The sequence below is a fragment of the Doryrhamphus excisus genome, linkage group LG19, assembly GCF_037039965.1.
Source record: "Doryrhamphus excisus strain RoL-2023G ecotype Guam linkage group LG19, RoL_Dexc_Guam_v1.1, whole genome shotgun sequence".
NCBI classification, from domain to species: domain Eukaryota; kingdom Metazoa; phylum Chordata; class Actinopteri; order Syngnathiformes; family Syngnathidae; genus Doryrhamphus; species Doryrhamphus excisus.
This window is the reverse complement of record NC_136375.1, coordinates 14,630,429-14,651,830: the sequence shown is the minus strand read 5'-3', so window position 1 is coordinate 14,651,830 and position 21,402 is coordinate 14,630,429. Positions and strand designations below refer to the sequence as shown.

Below are 21,402 nucleotides of genomic sequence, written 5' to 3'. Positions count from 1 at the left end.
GACGTCACCATCGCCACATTTACTGTGGGCTCGTTTCTGGGGGGCGGGGGGTGGTGGTGGTGCCTGTGGGAACCATCCCACACCGGAAGTAGGCACCAGGTGCAGTCCGTCATCTTCCTGGACGACACGAGCGCGTCTCCACACAGCTGGAGACTACCAACATCTACTCATAGGTGTATTCCATACATGGACGGACGTCAATATAGACTAAGATAGAGACGCTTTTATCGACGTCATGGCTGCCTGCCGCTGAGTGGAGGCTTCCCGCCATCTCATAGGACGCTAGTCTGCTCGCTGGTGGACTTCTACAAGCACCTTCCTACCTTCCTTCCCTACTTCCTTCCTTCCTTCCACTCCGTCTGATGGCCCGACACAGATGGAAGGACTGGTTCGAACGGGAGGAATTGATCGGCCAGATTAGCGACATGCGAGTCCAGAACCTCCAAGGTACGAACACGCTGCTTATTAGCATTATTATTGTTGTTATTGATATTTTTAATACGTCACAGCTAACAGAATATATTGTACATACAGTAGTAATACATGCATATATAGTGTAACAGGTACATGGATGATTGAGGGTGAATGTAATGTCATTTTTCCCGATTTGAAAGTCAGTTACTGAAATAGAAATTCCTGGGCTTTATTTCCGCCAGTTTGAACACTGAAGAGCATCACGTGTCTGAAAAGGAGTAGGAAGAAGCAGAGTTTATTTCATCCCCATCACCCGTGGAACAGCAGTATTTCCTAAATGTCATGAATTGTTGTGGTGTCCCAACGTGTAGCCCACGCCACATTCTCTACCCAAACTTAGCAAAAGCTGCAGCAAAGACAAAGTGTTCTTTAGGAGAATAAAGCTGGAATGTCGGGAGGAAAAGTAATGTCCTTTTACTAGCAGAAAGTTCAAATATTATAGAAAAGTTGTTTTTTTTTTTGTCGGAATATTGACAGAAAAGAGAAAATGTCATTTTTAGGAAATGAGGTTGCAGAAAACAGCCATTGGCGGGCCACCAGTCCGGGTGCCAGATGGCGATCATGATATCCTGTTGATATTATGATGAAACAGTGTGGTCAGATGGCGATGATGAGGATATCATGATACAGTGTGGTCATATGGCGATGATGATATCATGATGAGGATATCATGATGATACAGTGTGGTCATATGGCGATGATATCATGATGATACAGTGTGGTCAGATGGCAATGATGATATGATGAGGATATCATGACACAGTGTTGTCATATGGCGATGATGATATCATGATGAGGATATCATGATGATACAGTGTGGTCAGATGGCGATGATGATATGATGAGGATATCACAATGATACAGTGTGGTCAGATGGCGATGATGATATGATGAGGATATCATGATACAGTGTGGTCAGATGGCGATGATGATATGATGAGGATATCATGATGATACAGTGTGGTCAGATGGCGATGATAATATGATGACGATATCATGATGATACAGTGTGGTCAGATGGCGATGAGGATATCATGATGATACAGTGTGCTCAGATGGCAATGATGATATGATGATACAGTGTGGTCAGATGATGATGATGATATCATGAGGATATCATGATGATGCAGTCTGACCAGATGGCGATGATGATATCATGATGATGCAGTGTGATCAGATGGCGATGACGATATCATGATGAGGATATGATGAGGATATGATGATGCAGTGTGGTCTTGTGGTGATGATATGATGATGCAGTGATGATGTGGTCAGATGGCGATGATGATATCATGATAATTCAGTGTGGTCAGATGGCAATGATGATATGATGATGATGATACAGTGTGGTCAGATGGCGATGATGATGACGATGCAGTGTGGTTAGATGTTGATGATATCATGAAGATGCATTGTGGTCTGATGGCGATGATGAAATCATGATGAGGATATCATGATGGTGCAGTGTGGTCAGATGGCCATGATGATATCCAGATGATGATATGACGATGATGGAGATGTTATGAGTGGTGTGTCGGAGGCTGTCTAGGATGTAAGTGTTGGTATCCATGGCAACCCAGCAGCATGAGTCACATGGAGGAGTGTGCGGCGACGTCCGGTGTGGAAGTGCGTGGGTCAGAGCTGGAGGAACGTGGAGAACACGCCACGAGAGCTCTGCTCTCCAAGGGTCTCCATCTTCCTGGCGTCTTGGCTGCGGGGTCTCCAACCAGAGTTTTAGAACACTTCTCAGTTTTCAAATAAGTACATATTTTCTTTGATGATTCAGTTATGCTTTTTTAAAAATTATATATATTGTTATATTTCAATTAATTCATGTTGACATATGTCTTTAATATATTGCTAATAATTATACAAGCTTATTTAATAGTCATGATTTTTTACATTAAATCATTACAAATGTACATGATATTGTCCAATCTTATTTGCTAGAATTATCATTCATATTTTAATATTATTGCCAGTTATGTATTATTATTATTAATGCATTGTTATTGAATGTTTTAATTTGTAACCGTATTACATCCGAAATAATAATAACAAAATGTATGAATGAAGATGTCTTTATTAGTGGGCAAAAAATCAGCAAGGGATCAAATACTTTTTCCTCTCACTATACATGCTTTATATATATATATATATATATATATATATATATATATATATATATATATATATATGCTTACATATGTACTTTATGCACACACAGTAGATCAGAGTAGATGCAGATGGCCATGTGAGGGGAAGCAGAGTTTGACGCCCACGCTCTCAGCCTTCTTATGTAATGGCCAGAGAGAGAGAGAGAGAGACTTGCTTTACCCACATCCCACAGTGGGAATAGTTGGCATTTTGGGAGAATTATTTCACACTGAATGTTAGAAGAATCAACTCAAAATATGATAGTCACCTTTACACTCCTATTAGCCAATCTAGTAGACATCATAATACATAGGAAACCACCTTCTAAATACACTTTTTAACATGATTAGAGCCCTCTAGACACGAAATAACACCCCTATAGTCACCTTTACACTCCTATTAGCCAATATAGTAGGCATCATAAGACATAAAAAAACGTTTACCACCTTCTAAATACACTTTTTAACATGATTAGAGCCCTCTAGACATGAAATAACACCCCTATAGTCACCGTTACACTCCTATTACTCAATATAGTAGACATCATAAGAGAATATAAGTCACAGAAAACCTGTTTACCACCTTCTAGATACACTTTTTAACAAAATTAGAGCCCTCTAGACATGAAATAACACCCCTATAGTCACCTTTACACTCCTATTAGCCAATATAGTAGACATCATAAGACATAAAAAGCCTGTTTACCACCTTCTAAATACACTTTTAACATGATTAGAGCCCCCTAGACATGAAATAACACCCCTATAGTCACCGTTACACTCCCATTACTCAATATAGTAGGCATCGTAAGATAAAATATGACATAGAAAACCTGTTTACCACCTTCTAAATACAGTTTTTTAACAAAATTAGAGCCCTTTAGACATAAAATAACACCCCTATAGTCACCTTTACACCAATTATAAGCTACAAAAACGGGCTGTTGTAGTGACACCTAGTGGCCAATGTAGAGTACTACATTCAGTAGTAGAATGCTTCTTCTGCCTGCCTGGCCATTGGCATATTTCTATGCTGTAAAGTACATAGAACGTGTACTGACGTTTCCAAACAATACAGTCATTTGTCAAGGGATTAGCGTGTAGGATAGAGAAGGTTGACTCGGCTGGTGAAGTTTCCATCCTGGCTCGGAGCGGCAGACAAATGCAAATCCCGGAGTCTAACCCTCCTGGCTCCTGCTCCCCCTGTGGTCTCCGTGGCAACGGTGGTCATCATCACCACCATCACAGTTCCTCCCGGGGTGGCATGGCCCTACATGGACATCCAAGCAGCTTGACACAACACGGGAAGATGACTCCTAGCTTCTTCTCATCCATTTCCTCCTCCCAGTGGACTTATTTGGACTTTATTCTCCCGTTTCTCTCTTTGCTTCATTCTGTTTCTTTTTCCAACTCTCTTCTTCTACATGTGCCTTGACTTTATTCCCCAACCCCTCCCATGGCGAATATTTGTTGTCTCATCATATGACGGCGGTCTTGGCCTCCATGATGTCTTCTCATCAGAGAATGTGCAGTAACAGATGGGATACAATAAGTTTTGCTTCTTCCTACTCCTTTTTGGAGCTGTCGATTGAGTATGACAGGGGTCTCAAACTCAATTGACCTGGGGGCCACTGGAGCTAGGGTCTGGGCAAGGCTGGGCTGCATCAGGTTTTCCAAAAAAAAACAAAACGCATTTATTAAAAACAGAAAAATATACAAAATTTTTCAGTGCTTTGGTTCTGATTTTCTACAATAAAAGCTCTGATAAAACATTCCACTGTTCTCAAATATTTTAATTTTAATTTTTCTGCACAAAATAAGATGAAAAATAAATAAACAAATCAAGAATAAAGAAAATCAATCAATCGGTAATAAATAAATATAATAATAATAATAATAATAACTTAAGAAACCACATATAGTTGGTGGGTAGACAAATGATTTTTTCATATTAAAATGAACAAAGCATTATTAGAGCCCTGTAGACATGACAAAACACGACTATAGTCACATTTATACTCTTTTTATTTACAACATATTGCGCAACTGCAGGGTCTTGAGACACATGCTAACTCGCAAACTAGAGAGCTAGCGACCTAAACGGCAGCCTTCAAGTTATTTTCTTTAAACTTAAATAGCCAAAAACTTACCACTTCCACACGGATAGGGAGGATAACTATTAACAGTTATTTAACCTTTAACATGAACATGAATCAAACGTAATAATTTTTTCTGGGTACATGATACCATACAGCATCCATATCAAACTTGTGCGGGCCGCACTAACATTAAACTTTCATATCAAGGCGGGGGGCCTCAAACTAGTGTCCTGCGGGCCACATTTGGCCCACGGGCCGCATGTTTGAGACCCCTGGAGTATGGGATGTATTCCATTATAACCTGATGGATATTCAAATACAATTCAACCATTATCATAATATCATGGTTTTATTGTCATAAATGTAGAATTTTATTATATGTTATTATATGTTATTATATGATATTATATGTTATATGTCAACTTTTTATTTTTGTAAATGTATGACTTTTTACTCATGAAGTGGTGGTTATTTCCAAGTACTGAGTGGTACACAGTACAGAAGGAAGGGCAGTGATTTTCAACCACTTTGCCATGAGAAATGGTCCAATATGAATTTTATTTATGAATTATTTTCTGCAAATATGATGTCATTGTCGAGTGTCCGTGGTGTAAAGACTGGTATAACAATGTAATATTGGTCCGTAGACTTGTTGTGGTGACATTTTGGAACATTTTTGGTTAGTGGTGTGCCTCAAGATCTTCCAAAGTAAAAAAAAAATAAACATGTCGTGGCTCAAAAAAGGTTGAAAAACACTAGAGCAAGGTACCCTATATGTGTGGATAGGTGTGCTATGTTAAGTTGAGCAGGTGTGTGTTGCATCCATGAAAGCGTGAAGAGGGAGTGAAGAGGTGACGTCACAGCAGCAGAAATATTATCTTACTAAGCAATGCTAGGAACGCAGCTAGCATGTATGCTATAATAGCGGAGCACACGGCTGGTGGTTCCAACACCAGGTAGATACCAGTGTGAGGAACAGAACGGGATGTACTTCCACATGCTGGACCTCCACTTTCTATGGTATGCTAGGAACCTGATAATGCTAATTGGATTCATCCCTAGCTAGGAGTGGATCAGCTGGATCCCTGTTTTTCCCGTGCGTGCATGTACTCGCCATCGATGCTGTGTTTTCCCACCCAATGCCTTGCGTGAGCGCAGCGCTTTGATGGTGTTTTACCATCACACCTTTCATTTTTATTCCTGCTTGTTGTTCTTCTGCAAACGCAGCCAAAGAAGACTTTGCTGACCCGTGGAGTCCAAATGTTGGATTCTTTATGGCCCCACCAAGTCTAAGCCACCCAAAGTCAGCGAAAGAAAGCTTTCTTTGTAACGCACGGAGAACACACAAACGCACCACGCTAGCTCCCACATTCTCACACCGCCTTTAGCCAGGAACATCTTTATTCATCCAAACATCTTACTCAATGCCATGGCATGCTGGGACATCATGATATGAGATCAGGAGCTCGGTGAACTTGTTTAGCACTAACTTGCTTCTTGGACGCACTAGCTGTTCATTTAGCCTACTACTAGTATCATGAAATACCATGACATGACTACTGGTACATGACTACTACTATCATGAAATACCATGACATGACTACTACTATCATGAAATACCATGACATGACTACTACTATCATGAAATACCATGACATGACTACTGGTACATGACTACTACTATCATGAAATACCATGACATGACTATTGGTACATGACTACTACTATCATGAAATACCATGACATGACTACTGGTACATGACTACTACTATCATGAAATACCATGACATGACTACTGGTACATGACTACTACTATCATGAAATACCATGACATGACTACTAGTACATGACTACTACTATCATGAAATACCATGACATGACTACTAGTACATGACTACTACTATCATGAAATACCATGACATGACTACTAGTACATGACTACTACTACCATGGAATACCATGACATGACTACTACTATCATGAAATACCATGACATGGCTACTAGTACATGACTACTACTACCATGAAATACCATGACATGACTACGAGTACATGACTACTAATATCATGAAATACAATGACATGACTACTAGTACATGACTACTAATATTGTGAAATACCATGACATGACTACTAGTACATGACTACTAATATTGCGAAATACCATGACATGACTACTGGTACATGACTACTACTATCATGAAATACTATGACATGACTACTGGTACATGACTACTACTATCATGAAATATCATGACATGATTACTGGTACATGACTACTACTATCATGAAATACCATGACATGACGACTACTATCATGAAATACCATGACATGACTACTACTACATGACTACTACTATCATGAAATACCATGACATGACTACTAGAACATGACACTAATATTGTGAAATACAATGATATGACTACTAGTACTTGACTACTACTATCATGAAATACCATGAAATGACTACTAGTACATGACTACTACTATCATGAAATACCATGACATGACTACTAGTACATGACTACTACTCATGAAATACCATGACATGACTACTAGTACATGACTACTACTATCATGAAATACCATGACATGACTACTAGTACATAAGTACTACCAGGAGAACCAGAGTATAGAGGGGGAGCAGCCACCTTCTGTGGCCCACCAAGGTGCACCGTATTGGGGCAGGTGCTCCAATCAGCCGGCGTGACGCCACTTTTCAAAGGTTCCAGGTGGCTGATGAGGTTTTTTGTGTCCTTGGAGTTTGGCTTATGGGAGATATTTGACTGTATGATATGACTTCATTCATTCATTCATTCATACGCATATGTACATGTTGGAGAAGATGTCGAGTAGTTGGATGTTTTTTGCATACTGAATGCATTGAAAGAATGAAAGTTTGCATGAGATTGATCAGATGTTTTTTGTCTTTTTTTCCATCTTCCAGTAGAGAGAGAGGTGGTTCAGAAGAGGACGTTTACACGATGGATAAATCTTCATTTACAGAAGGTCTGTTCACACCAAGAGTCATGCTCATTGTGTACGTTGGACACCAGTACTTTGGAAAACCATCACAACCATCACCATAATCTCTACTTGAAAATGGACAAAAGCTCATGAGGTCCATGAATCATCAGTATAAGGATCCCTGGTAATCCCTGCTATTTTACGCTGGTCCTCCTGGACCAGAACAATCTTCCTGGTTGTTGAATCTGGGATCCAGGAGGAGCAGTGTGGTTTTGGTCCTGGTAATACAAATGTGGACCGGCTCTATCATCTGGGCAGGGTCCTGTAGTGTGCATGGATGTTTGCCCAATAAGTCCACATATGTCTTGTGGACACCTCAAAATCCCAGAGTACTCTCCACAGGATCCACTTCCTCCAAGTCCATTGTGGACTTGTTTGAGGTGGTTCCTTCACAGAGTTTGGTTAGCATTGCCGGCGGTAAGTTGGACTCGTTCACAGTGAGGGTTCTGCCCTTGGTCACCGATATATGCAGCCAGGCCAGTGACGGGATCCGGTTTGGTGGATGCAGGATCGGGTCTCTGGTTTTTGCAGATGATGCTGGATTCATCCAGCCGTGACCTTTAACCCTCACTGGATCGGGTCACATCTGAGAGAAAGCTGGGGCTGGCGGGTGTTCTAACTGGCTGAGGATCTTGGATCTGACGTGACGTTGGTTGGCAGAGACAGGAAGCACCAGATGCAAAACAGGAAGTAACCAAAATAAGAGTGCAGGGATGCAGTCCATGGCAAACTTTTCTTTATGGGTCTTGAAGATGCGTATCTGAGTACACTTCCTGTTAAGACCCGCTTGTGGTGATTCATCTTTCTACATCTTGTGTACATTTCCTGTTGGTTTTTCCATGAACATAAAAAAAACCTTCATGTGCCTCCTCAGTGTGATCAACCCTGTGAAGTCCAAGACCTGTTCCAAGAGATCCAGGATGGATGGATTCTCATGGCTCTTCTGGAGGAACTGTCTGGCTGCAAGCTGGTCAGACTCTCCTTCTTACTGGCTAAGATTATTCCCCAGTACAGTATCAGGATGCGATCATGACTTGTCTTGGTGCTGTCCAGCTTCATGGCTTCAAGAAGTCCTCCCATCGTATCTTCAGACTCAACAACATCGCCAAGGTCTTGTCTTTCCTCGAGGAGAGAAATGTGAGTGACGTGTTTTCCACGTGTTAATGATGTGTTGCACAGACTATATCATCTCTGTGTGTGTGTGTGTGTGTGTGTGTGTGTGTGTGTGTGTGTGTGTGTGTGTGTGTGTGTGTGTGTTCCACAGGTAAAGCTTGTCAGTATCGATGCTGCTGATGTTGCTGATGGAAACTCCTCCATCATTCTGGGACTCATCTGGAACATCATCCTCTTCTTTCAGGTTCTCACACTTTTTACCTAGCGTATCCATTTTGTACCTTTTGGCCCCCAGACTGACTACTACTACCATGAAATACCATGACATGACAACTGGTACATGACTACTACTACCATGAAATACCATAACATGACAACTGGTACATGACTACTACTACCATGAAATACCATGACATGACTACTAGTACATGACTACTACTACCATGAAATACCATGACATGACTACTAGCACATGACTACTACTATCATGAAATACCATAACATGACTACTAGTACATGACTACTACTATCATGAAATACCATGACATGACTACTAGTACATGACTACTACTATCATGAAATACCATGACATGAATACTAGTACATGACTACTACTGGCATGAAATACCATGACATGACTACTAGTACATGACTACTGCTATCATGAAATACCACGACATGACTACTACAACCATGAAATACCTTAACATGACTACTAGTACATGACTACTATCATGAAATACCATGACATGACTACTAGTACACAACTACTACTATCATGAAATACCATGACATGACTACTAGTACATGACTACTACTATCATGAAATACCATAACATGACTACTAGTACATGACTACTACTATCATGAAATACCATGACATGACTACTAGTACATGACTACTACCATGAAATACCATGACATGACTACTAGTACATGTCTACTACTATCGTGAAATACCATGACATGACTAGTAGTACATGACTACTACTATCATGAAATACTATGACATGACTACTACTATCATGAAATACCATGACATGACTACTAGTACATGACTACTACTGGCATGAAATACCATGACATGACTACTAGTACATGACTACTACTACCATGAAATACCATAACATCACTACTAGTACATGACTACTGCTATCATGAAATACCATGACATGACTACTACTATCATGAAATACCATGACATGACTACTAGTACATGACTACTACTATCATGAAATACCATGACATGACTACTAGTACATGACTACTACTATCATGAAATACCATGACATGACTACTAGTACATGACTACTACTATCATGATACTGGGAGACATAATCCCTCCAGCGTGTCCTGGGTCTGCCCCGGGTGGCTTCTCCCGGCTGGGCATGCCTGGAACACCTCATTAGGAGGGTCCGGGAGCCCCTCACCCTATCTCTTAGGGCGAGTCCAGCCTCCCTTTGGAAGAAACTCATTTTAGCCGCTTGCATCCTTCTTTCGGATTTGGAGGGGCTCAGTCTCATTCCATTAAACTCTGGTTCTTGGCTGTCCTGGTGTTACTTCCCAGTCATCTCCTAAATGTAGTCCAGAATCTGAACAACTACATCAGATCCTTCTCTTTGTCTCATAAACATTATTGGTACCAAACAAAGGAAGTACAGCACAGAGACTTCTTAAAGGGACAGGCCACGCTGGTAACACTGGTTTGGGGGGTTATTAGAAAGTGATGCAAATGTCCTGGTTTTCATAATTTTGCATGAAATTGAGGGACATCGGAGTGATGTCATCACAGGGAAGTCCTACCCGACCCTGTCTGACCCTACCATGTCCTGTCCTGTCCTGCCAGATAAAGGAACTGACTGGCAACATCAGGAGTCAGTTCCCATCCAGCTCCAGCCTGTCGTCCATACCCACCAGCTCGGAGCCATTGAACTGCAGCGTAGCGTTGCCAGGCACAGCGATGGCGCCTACAAGCACGAGAGAGCACAACAAGGCCATCACAAAGCTGCTGCAGTGGGTGCAGAAGAGAACACGCAGGTCAGCATCAGCTTGCCTTTCAAAGAAACGTGGCTTTCTTTCTATCTATCATCCTGGGGGGGTTTCTTCCTCAGGTATGGCGTGGCAGTCCAGGACTTTGGGAAGAGCTGGACAAGCGGTCTCGCCTTCCTTGCTGTCATCAAGTCCATCGACACCAGCCTGGTGGATATGCGGAAGGCGTTGCTGAGGAACGCCAGGGAAAATCTGGAGGATGCCTTCAGGATCGCCCACTACAGCCTGGGTATCCCACGCCTCCTTGAGCCTGAAGGTATCGGTTATTTACCACCACATTGCTTGGATGTCCTCTAAAGCAGAATTAGTGCAATGGCAACCGTAACTCATCATTGCACTCATCATCAAAATCCTACATTATGGGGAGGGTGGGGGGGAAGCATCCAAGGTTTTTCTAGAGCCCTCTAGATATGAAATAACACCCCTATAGTCACCTTTGCACTCCTATTAGCCAATATAGTAGACATCATAAGAAGAAATAAGACATAGAAAACCTGTTTACTACCTTCTAAATACACTTTTTAACATGATTAGAGCCCTCTAGGCATGAAATAACACCTCTATAGTCATCTTTACACTCCTATTAGCTAATATAGTACACCTCATAAAAGAAAATAAGGCATAGAAAACCTGTTTACCACCTTCTACATACACTTTTTAACATGATTAGAGCCCTCTAGACATGAAATAACACCCCTATAGTCAGCTTTACACTCCTATTAGCTAATATAGTAGGCATCATAAGAGAAAATAAGACATAGAAAACCTGTTAACCACCTTCTAAATACACTTTTTAACATGATTAGAGCCCTCTAGACATGGCATAACACCCCTATAGTCACCTTTACACTCCTATTAGCAATATAGTAGACATCATAAAAGGAAATAAGACATAGAAAACCTGTTTACCACCTTCTAAATACACCTTTTAACATGATTAGAGCCCTCTAGGCATGAAATAACACCCCTATAGTCATCTTTACACTCCTATTAGCTAATATAGTACACATAGCAAAACAGTCATAGCAAAACAGGGAGGTGGTGTCTCTGTGGCGTCTGGCTGTCACATGATGTCACATGACGTCTTCAGTGACGGTCAAAGTCACCTTATGAAATGTTGAGTCAGGGCTGCCCTTTGTCATCCGTTCTGTTACTTTTATGGACAGAATTGCCAAGAGCAGCGAGGGCGTTGAGGGCGTGAGGGCACCTTCTACATACACTTAACATGATTAGAGCCCTCTCGACAAGAAATAGCACCCCTATAATGACATTAATCATGAAGAAGAAATAAAGATTTGAAGTGAATTTGTGTTGGAGTGAGTACATTATGGAGGGGGGGGGGGTCCAAAGATATTCCATCCCAGAAAATCAAAGGATGCTGATATTTTACATTTTATGAAATACCTCTGTGCATACAGTATGTCAGGAAGTTCAGCAGCATTTCAGCTTTGTGTTATTTACAGTACAGTATAGTACAATATAGTACAGTACAGTACAATCTGTCCTTTATGCCGCTTCATCCACTCCACTCCCGACCGTGACAAGTCCATTCCTGCCATCTAGGATTCTTTTACAAATACACTGTGTTGGTACTTTGGGCATAGAAAACCTGTTTACCACCTTCTAAATACATACTTTAACATAATTAGAGCCCTCTTGACATGAAATAACACCCCTATAGTCACCTTTACACTCCTATTGGCTAATATAGTAGACATCATAAGAGAAAATAAGACATAGAAAACCTGTTTACCACCTTCTACATACACTTTATAACATGATTAGAGCTTTCTAGGCATGAAATAACATCCCTATAGTCACCTTTACACTCCTATTAGCCAATATAGTAGACATCATAAGAGGAAGTAAGACATAGAAAACCTGTTTACCACCTTCTAAATACATACTTTAACATAATTAGAGCCCTCTTGACATGAAATAACACCCCTTATAGTCACCTTTACACTCCTATTAGCCAATATAGTAGGCATCATAAGAGAAAATAAGACATAGAAAACCTGTTTACCAACTTCTACATACACTTTTTAACATGATTAGAGCCCTCTAGACATGTCATAACACCCCTATAGTCACCTTTACACTCCTATTAGCCAATATAGTAGAAATCATAAAAGGAAATAAGACATAGAAAACCTGTTTACCACCTTCTAAATACACTTTTTAACATGATTAGAGCCCTCTAGACATGAAATAACACCCCTATAGTCACCTTTACACTCCTATTAGCCAATATAGTAGACATCCTAAGAGGAAATCAGACATAGAAAACCTGTTTACCACCTTCTAAATACACTTTTTAACATGATTAGAGCCCTCTAGACATGGAATAACACCCCTATAGTCACCTTTACACTCCTATTAGCCAATATAGTAGACATCATAAGAGAAAATAAGACATAGAAAACCTGTTTTCTACCTTCTAAATACACTTTTTTTACATGATTAGAGCTTTCTAGGCATGAAATAACACCCCTATATTCACCTTTATACTCCTATTAGCCAATATAGTAGACATCATAAGAGAAAATAAGACATAGAAAACCTGTTTACTACCTTCCAAATACACTTTTTTTACATGATTAGAGCTTTCTAAGCATGAAATAACACCCCTATAGTCACCTTTTTACTCCTATTAGCCAATATAGTAGACATCGTAAGAGAAAATAAGAAATGAAAAATCTGTTTACCACCTTCTAAATACACTTTTTTAACATGATTAGAGCCCTCTAGACAAGAAATAGCACCCCTATAATGACATTAATCATGAAGAAGAAATAAAGATTTGAAGGGAATTTGTGTTTGAGTGACCCTAACCCTAGAACTGGATCGGGTTGGAGTACGTTTAGTTTGAGTCTGGAACGGATGAGGCTAAGCAAGGTTGTGTTGTTCTCGTCTCGTCCAGATGTGATGAGCAGTGCACCAGATGAACAATCCATCATGACGTACGTGTCCCAGTTCCTTCAGCACTTCCCAGGCACAGAGGAGGTGGGAATCCATGCACCCTCATATGGATTAGATGTTTACCGTGTGCAGATTGTCAACCTGACTTTGACTTTGTCAGCAGAGAGAGCCTTACCCGCTCATGGAAAGGAGCATCTCTCTGGGTCGACTCAACTTCCGTGACCCGGACCCCCATCATCTGGCGACGAGCCGAGAGAAGGAGCGATCCTTCAGGATACAGAAGGACTGTGCACAACGTCCGCCCAAAATCTTCTTTTCCTCTGTGTCAGAGGACAGAGTGGGGGCGTCACCCACCATCAGACCAGCCATAAGTCGCACTTGGTTTAGTGAAGACCTCGTGGCTGATTCCCCCTTCATGGACGTGAAGGAAGCCTCAGAAGATGTGGAGCTGGCTGACACTCCCTTTGCCACCGACTCTTCCTTGACTCCTGAATCGTTCATGATGGATTCTGCTATTAACTCCCCAAATTCCTGGCTGGAAAATGAGGATCAGGGCGTCGGTGAGAAATTGAGCGCGAGCCAGAGTGACAGTTCATTGTATGATTGCGCAACACCTTGGGAGGCGTACCGTGCTTCTCCTGATGATGGAGCTTTAGTCCACATTGCGGATAAAGTACCAGATGAGCCGTCATTGGCTGAGTCTTCCATTGATGAAGGACTTTTCTCACTCGGCTCTTTCAGCAGCGTGCAGGAGCAAATGCTGGGAATCATAGAGCAGAAGGATGTGGAGAACCACCAAGACTTTCCACAGAAACCGGTGGAAGAACATGAAATGGAAAATAAAGACAAAGAAGCAGATCATCTGCACGAGCAGACAGATGCTACTTATTCTCACAAAGAGGAACACACACCGTCATCCTGTGGAGGTGAACATCAGACACAAAGTCCTGCTGTTGACCAATCCCAGGACTTGGCCACACCTGAACCATCAGCCAACGAAGTTGTGGAGATGTGCAGCCCTTGTAGAGAAGAACTAGCTGATGATCAGACGGACGGTTTTCAGGGTGGAAAGGAAATGGGAGGAGACTCTAATGGTTTACTCCAAGATGAAGCAGAAAAACTGCCACTTTCTGCAGATCCACAGGAAGTAGATGGACCTCCAGCATTTTGTGACCAAGAAGTCACGGCTGATGTGAAGCAAGCCTCGGACAATGTGAGCGATTCCCACGTTAGTGAAGGCAGTCTGGCTGAGGGGGGGTGCGAGGAATATGAATGTAAGAGCACAGAAGAGAAGACGCAGGAGAGAGGAAGTGAGGAGGTGTCCACAGGAAGACAAAACGACGTAAGATGTCACCTGGATCAGATGAGCTTAGACGGACACTCAATTCCAACTTCACCAGATGTTGTCACGGATGCAGATGTCATGTGTGCACCTCTCCATGACCTCCAGCAGGAAGCACAGGACAGGACAACCGGACCTTCAGAAGCATCTGACACGGCTAGGAAAATGGAGGTGTCTACCACAGAGGATTCGGCTTGCGACTTTATGGAGCCCATGGATCTGTTCTACCCAAACAAAGAGGAACACCTTGATACCGAACCCCCTGATGACCAAATGCAGAGCTGGCCATCCGTTTTCAACGTGTCTGCACTGGAGCCGGCTCCAGCTTCCAAGACGCCGCTAGAAGAAGCTGCTCTTCATCCCATGGACCATCACTTCCTGGTGGATTTGGAATGCCAGGACATTAAGGTATGGAATTCTTTGTAAATCCAGCTGGGATGGGTGCAGATTCTAGAACAGGGGTTCTTAACCTTTTTGACGATGAGGCCTGATTTTCTTCAGTGCAGAGTCCCCCGGGGCCCATTAAATATTAACACTATAAATTTAATTGATAATAATAATAATAATAATAATCTCATTTGTTTGTTTTCACTAATAAATCAAATCCATTCACAGTTTAACAAGCTAAAACCTGAATAAAATTTAATGAATAATAACATGACATGATAAAATGTCATCATCACAAAGATTATTAAACCTATCTTGAGAACTTTTGCTAATAATTCATGGAATAAATCAAGCAAAAAAAATGTGAAGGCTTAAGTCAGGCTTATTAATAAAAAAAACAACAACAATATTTACATTTGACTTTTAGAAAGCCCTACTTGATGTCAGGAGTGTAGGAGTGTAAATATGTTGTCTTTTGGGGTGTAATGAGTTAAAAATGATCACCAAATCACTTAAACCATTACTGCATTTTGTATGTGTAAATATGATATGTACAAGTATATGATATGTATCTCCGGTGTCTTCAGTAGATAACCTACTACGCAGTTCCATGGTGCAAAATTCCTGGAGTTTTTTGCGGCCTTATAGGTGCCACTTGAGGTCCAAGTTTGGGCATCGGCCCCTATGGTTAAGTATCACTGTTCTAGAAGATCTAGAAAGCTTTCGCTGTGTAGCTGCTCTATAGGACTCCACATCTCAATACAATATTACGTTCCCTTTAATAGTTTGGCTGGAGGTACTTTTTCTTAGGAAGTCAGCTAAACTGCATTTCATGGTTTTGCAACCATGACAATCAAGTCTTCTATTCTTCTGAAAGCAACACCTCCATCCTGGCCTCCTTGTCTTTACCTGCCAGGTGCAGGATGAGAGGGACAGCCCATCTGCACCCAAACAACAAGTCAGAATACTCATGGAAACGTTTTTTCCACCAAAATGTGATGGTCTGACTGAGGTTCAGCATGACAGCCAAGGCTCTGCCAAGGAAAACGCACAACCTGTGAGGTAGGCTTTCTAGTCTTACATTCCTACTACATTCCTGCCATATTCCTATGACATTCCTGCCATATTCCTACTACAGTCCTGCCGTATTCTTACTACAGTCCTGCCGTATTCTTACTACACTCTTATCGTATTCTTACTACATTCCTGCCGTATTCTTACTACATTCCTTCTGTATTCCTACTACATTCCTGCCGTATTCTTACTACATTCCTGCCGTATTCTTAATACATTCCTTCTGTATTCCTACTACATTCCTGCCGTATTCTTACTACATTCCTGCCGTATTCTTAATACATTCCTGCCGTATTCCTACTACATTCCTGCCGTATTCCTACTACAGTCCTGCCGTATTCTTACTACATTCCTATTCCTACTACATTCCTGCCGTATTCTTACTACATTCCTGCCGTATTCTTAATACATTCCTGCCGTATTCCTACTACAGTCCTGCCGTATTCCTACTACAGTCCTGCCGTATTCTTACTACATTCCTGCCGTATTCTTACTACATTCCTATTCCTACTACAGTCCTGCCATATTCTTACTACATTCCTGCCGTATTCTTACTACATTCCTATTCCTACTACATTCCTGCCGTATTCTTACTACATTCCTGCCGTATTCTTACTACATTCCTATTCTTACTACAGTCCTGCCGTATTCTTACTACATTCCTGCCGTATTCTTACTACATTCCTGCCGTATTCTTAATACATTCCTGCCGTATTCTTACTACAGTCCTGCCGTATTCTTACTACAGTCCTGCCGTATTCTTACTACATTCCTATTCCTACTACATTCCTGCCGTATTCTTACTACATTCCTATTCCTACTACATTCCTGCCGTATTCTTAATACATTCCTGCCGTATTCCTACTACAGTCCTGCCGTATTTCTACTACAGTCCTGCCGTATTCTTACTACATTCCTGCCGTATTCTTAATACATTCCTGCCGTATTCCTACTACATTCCTGCCGTATTCCTACTACAGTCCTGCCGTATTCTTACTACATTCCTATTCCTACTACATTCCTGCCGTATTCTTACTACATTCCTGCCGTATTCTTAATACATTCCTGCCGTATTCCTACTACAGTCCTGCCGTATTCCTACTACAGTCCTGCCGTATTCTTACTACATTCCTGCCGTATTCTTACTACATTCCTATTCCTACTACAGTCCTGCCATATTCTTACTACATTCCTGCCGTATTCTTACTACATTCCTATTCCTACTACATTCCTGCCGTATTCTTACTACATTCCTGCCGTATTCTTACTACATTCCTATTCTTACTACAGTCCTGCCGTATTCTTACTACATTCCTGCCGTATTCTTACTACATTCCTGCCGTATTCTTAATACATTCCTGCCGTATTCTTACTACAGTCCTGCCGTATTCTTACTACAGTCCTGCCGTATTCTTACTACATTCCTATTCCTACTACATTCCTGCCGTATTCTTACTACATTCCTATTCCTACTACATTCCTGCCGTATTCTTAATACATTCCTGCCGTATTCCTACTACAGTCCTGCCGTATTTCTACTACAGTCCTGCCGTATTCTTACTACATTCCTGCCGTATTCTTACTACATTCCTATTCCTACTACAGTCCTGCCGTATTCCTACTACATTCCTGTCGTATTCCTAATACATTGCTGTCGTATTCTTATTACAGGCCTGCCGTATTCCCACTACATTCCTGCCGTATTCCTACTACATTCCTGCTGTATTCTTACTACATTCCTGCCATATTCTTACTACATTCCTGCCGTATTCTTACTACATTCCTATTCCTACTACAGTCCTGCTGTATTCTTACTACATTCCTGCCGTATTCTTACTACAGTCCTGCCGTATTCCTACTACAGTCCTGCCGTATTCCTCCTACACTCTTATATTCCTACTACATTCCTGCCATATTCCCACTACACTCCTATATTCCTGCTACATTCCTGCCATATTCCTACTACAGTTCTGCCGTATTCCTACTACACTCCTGCCGTATTCCTACTACACTCTTGTATTCCTATTACATTCCTGCCGTATTCTTACTACATTCCTGTCGTATTCCTACTACAGTCCTGCCATATTCCTACTACAGTCCTGCCGTATTCTTACTACATTCCTGCTGTATTCCTACTACACTCCTATATTCCTGCTACATTCCTGCCATATTCCTTCTACATTCCTGCCATATTCCTTCTACATTCCTGTCAGAATTCACACAATTTGTACAGGAAGGAACATCTCTGTTTTAGCCGTGAGATGAACATTATGCTTCCCATGAAAGATGGCAAATGCTTCATCTTGGCCTCATTTTCTTATTTTCTCAACTGATCTTTCAGCCATGACACTCAGAGTCCAAAAGAAGAAGTCCTGGTCTCTCCGGTACTCCGTCACAGGAAGAGACCTCAGTCCTCACAGCCCACGGTTGGCTTCATGCTTTGCTGACTTTTACCATCTTACAACTTGGCTACGATTAGCTTAGCTTAGCATGTTGCTTTCCTTCTATTTCCAGGACAACAGCATGGACATGGCAGCCTTTTCCACAAAACATTACATGGAGGACTCTGAATCTTGGTAAGAACTTAGAAGTTAAGCGGTAGAAAATGATGGAATTATATATACTGTATGGATATATTGTGCGTCTCTTCTGTATAGCATGAAAATATGACTTCTGAAAGTGTGTGTGTGTGTGTGTGTGTGTGTGTGTGTACGTGCGTGCAGCTGGAGTGAGAGCTGGGAGGCGTATTTCCTGTTCGTATCATGGCTGCTGCTCTACTGTTTCTGGATGCTGCCGTGGATGGACGTCACCCGTTGACCTGCTGGCTGATCAGCATCAAGCACTGAACACACACTTTACAACACACACACTTCCTGTACATGTTGAGGAAACGTGCATATTTCACTCACACAGCACAACAACCCACACCTGCATTAATCTTTAGGGTAGTGATGAATACCATCTTTCCATGGTTATTATTACTATTATTATTATTATTATTATTAGGCATGCACCGTACCTTTTTCTTTTTAACCCATATCTTACTTCCTGCTTGTCAAGACCCATGACCTATGACCTATGACCCAGAACTCTTTCTTTGTACTTTGTACACACCTGGAGGTAAGAAGTACTGGAACTAGTTAGGATGGGATTCATTAGTGAAATCATCATGGAATACCATGACATGACTAGTTTCCTACTATCATGGAATACAATGACATGACTACTACGGTACTACTATCATGGAATACCATGACATGACTCCTACTGTACTACTATCATGGAATACCATGACATGACTACTACTATACTACTATCATGGAATACCATGACATGACTTCTACTTTACTGCTATCATGGAATACCATGACATGACTACTACTGTACTACTATCATGGAATACCATGACATGACTACTACTGTACTACTATCATAGAATACCTTGACATGACTACTACTTTACTACTATCATGGAATACCATGACATCACTACTACTTTACTACTATCATGGAATACCATGACATGACTACTACTTTACTGCTATCATGGAATACCATGACATGACTACTACAATACTACTATTGTGGAATACCATGACATGACTACTAGTATATGACTACTACTGTCATGAAATACAATGACATGACTACTACTACATGACTACTATCGTAAAATACCATGACATGACTACTACTATCATGAAATACCATGACATGACTACAAGTACATGACTACTACTATCATGAAATACCATGACATGACTACAAGTACATGACTGCTGCTATCATGAAATACCATGACATGACTACTACTATCATGAAATACCATGCATGACTACTAGTACATGACTACTACTATCATGAAATACCATGACATGACTACTAGTACATGACTGTTACTATCATGAAATACCATGACATGACTACTAGTACATGACTGTTACTATCATGAAATACCATGACATGACTACTACCATCATGTAATACCATGCATGACTACTAGTACATGACTACTACTATCATGAAGTACCATGACATGACTACTACTACATGACTACTACCATCATGTAATACCATGACATGACTACTAGTACATGAGTACTACCAGGAGAACCAGAGTATAGAGGGGGAGCAGCCACCTGCTGTGGCCCACCAAGGTGCACCGTATTGGGGCAGGGAGCCCTAGAAGTCTCTGGCAAAGCTTTTGCACGTTTCCAAGGTTTCAGGTGACTAATGAATGTTTGGTCCAGAAAGCAAGGGAAATGTCTTCCTGGGAAGGTGGACGTTTGTTTCCAAGTGAACTGGGGGGGTCGGGGGGTGTTCTTTCAAATGATGGGTTATCAGAGCCCTATGTTAGCATACGGCTTTCATGTCATAGTTCCTTCATATCCGTCCATAGTTATGATTATGATTATTAATATGATAATATCCACCCTTGGCCATCTCTGTGTGGAGTTTGCATGTTCTCCACGTGCATGCGTGGGTTTTTGTCCGGGTACTCCGGTTTCCTCCCACATTCCAAAAACATGCTAGGTTAATTAGCCACTCCAAATTGAATGTGAGTGTGAATGGTTGTTTGTCTATATGTGCCCTGTGATTGGCTGGCCACCAGTCCAGTGTGTACCCCGCTTCTCGCCCGAAGACAGCTGGGATAGGCTCCAGCACCCCCCGCGACCCTCGTGAGGATAAGCGGTAGAAAATGAATGAATATGATAATATTAGCTTTTACTGTCACATAAAGTCCAAAGTTTTGCAGAC

At 41.4% G+C, this 21,402-nt stretch overlaps 1 protein-coding gene across 4 annotated transcripts; it reads left to right on the top strand.

The window, feature by feature from the left end:
• The first annotated feature begins 83 nt into the window (after window positions 1–83).
• LOC131107374 (uncharacterized) lies at window positions 84–20,612 on the top strand. 4 transcript variants are annotated; one of them, XM_078799066.1, is made up of 14 exons: window positions 84–447; window positions 7,678–7,739; window positions 8,632–8,727; window positions 8,811–8,894; window positions 9,022–9,114; window positions 10,717–10,907; window positions 10,982–11,175; window positions 13,843–13,925; window positions 14,002–15,183; window positions 15,295–15,591; window positions 16,487–16,632; window positions 18,986–19,070; window positions 19,159–19,220; window positions 19,368–20,612. In XM_078799066.1, the coding sequence occupies exons 1-14, from the start codon at window positions 363–365 to the stop codon at window positions 19,459–19,461; spliced, it is 2,754 nt and encodes a 917-aa protein (XP_078655192.1). In that variant the 5' UTR covers window positions 84–362; the 3' UTR covers window positions 19,462–20,612. The 4 variants fall into 4 exon arrangements, with proteins under 4 accessions (XP_078655192.1, XP_057913323.2, XP_057913322.2 ...); XM_058057340.2 differs by having other exon boundaries at window positions 14,005–15,591; XM_058057339.2 differs by having other exon boundaries at window positions 14,002–15,591.
• The last annotated feature ends 790 nt before the right edge of the window (window positions 20,613–21,402 follow it).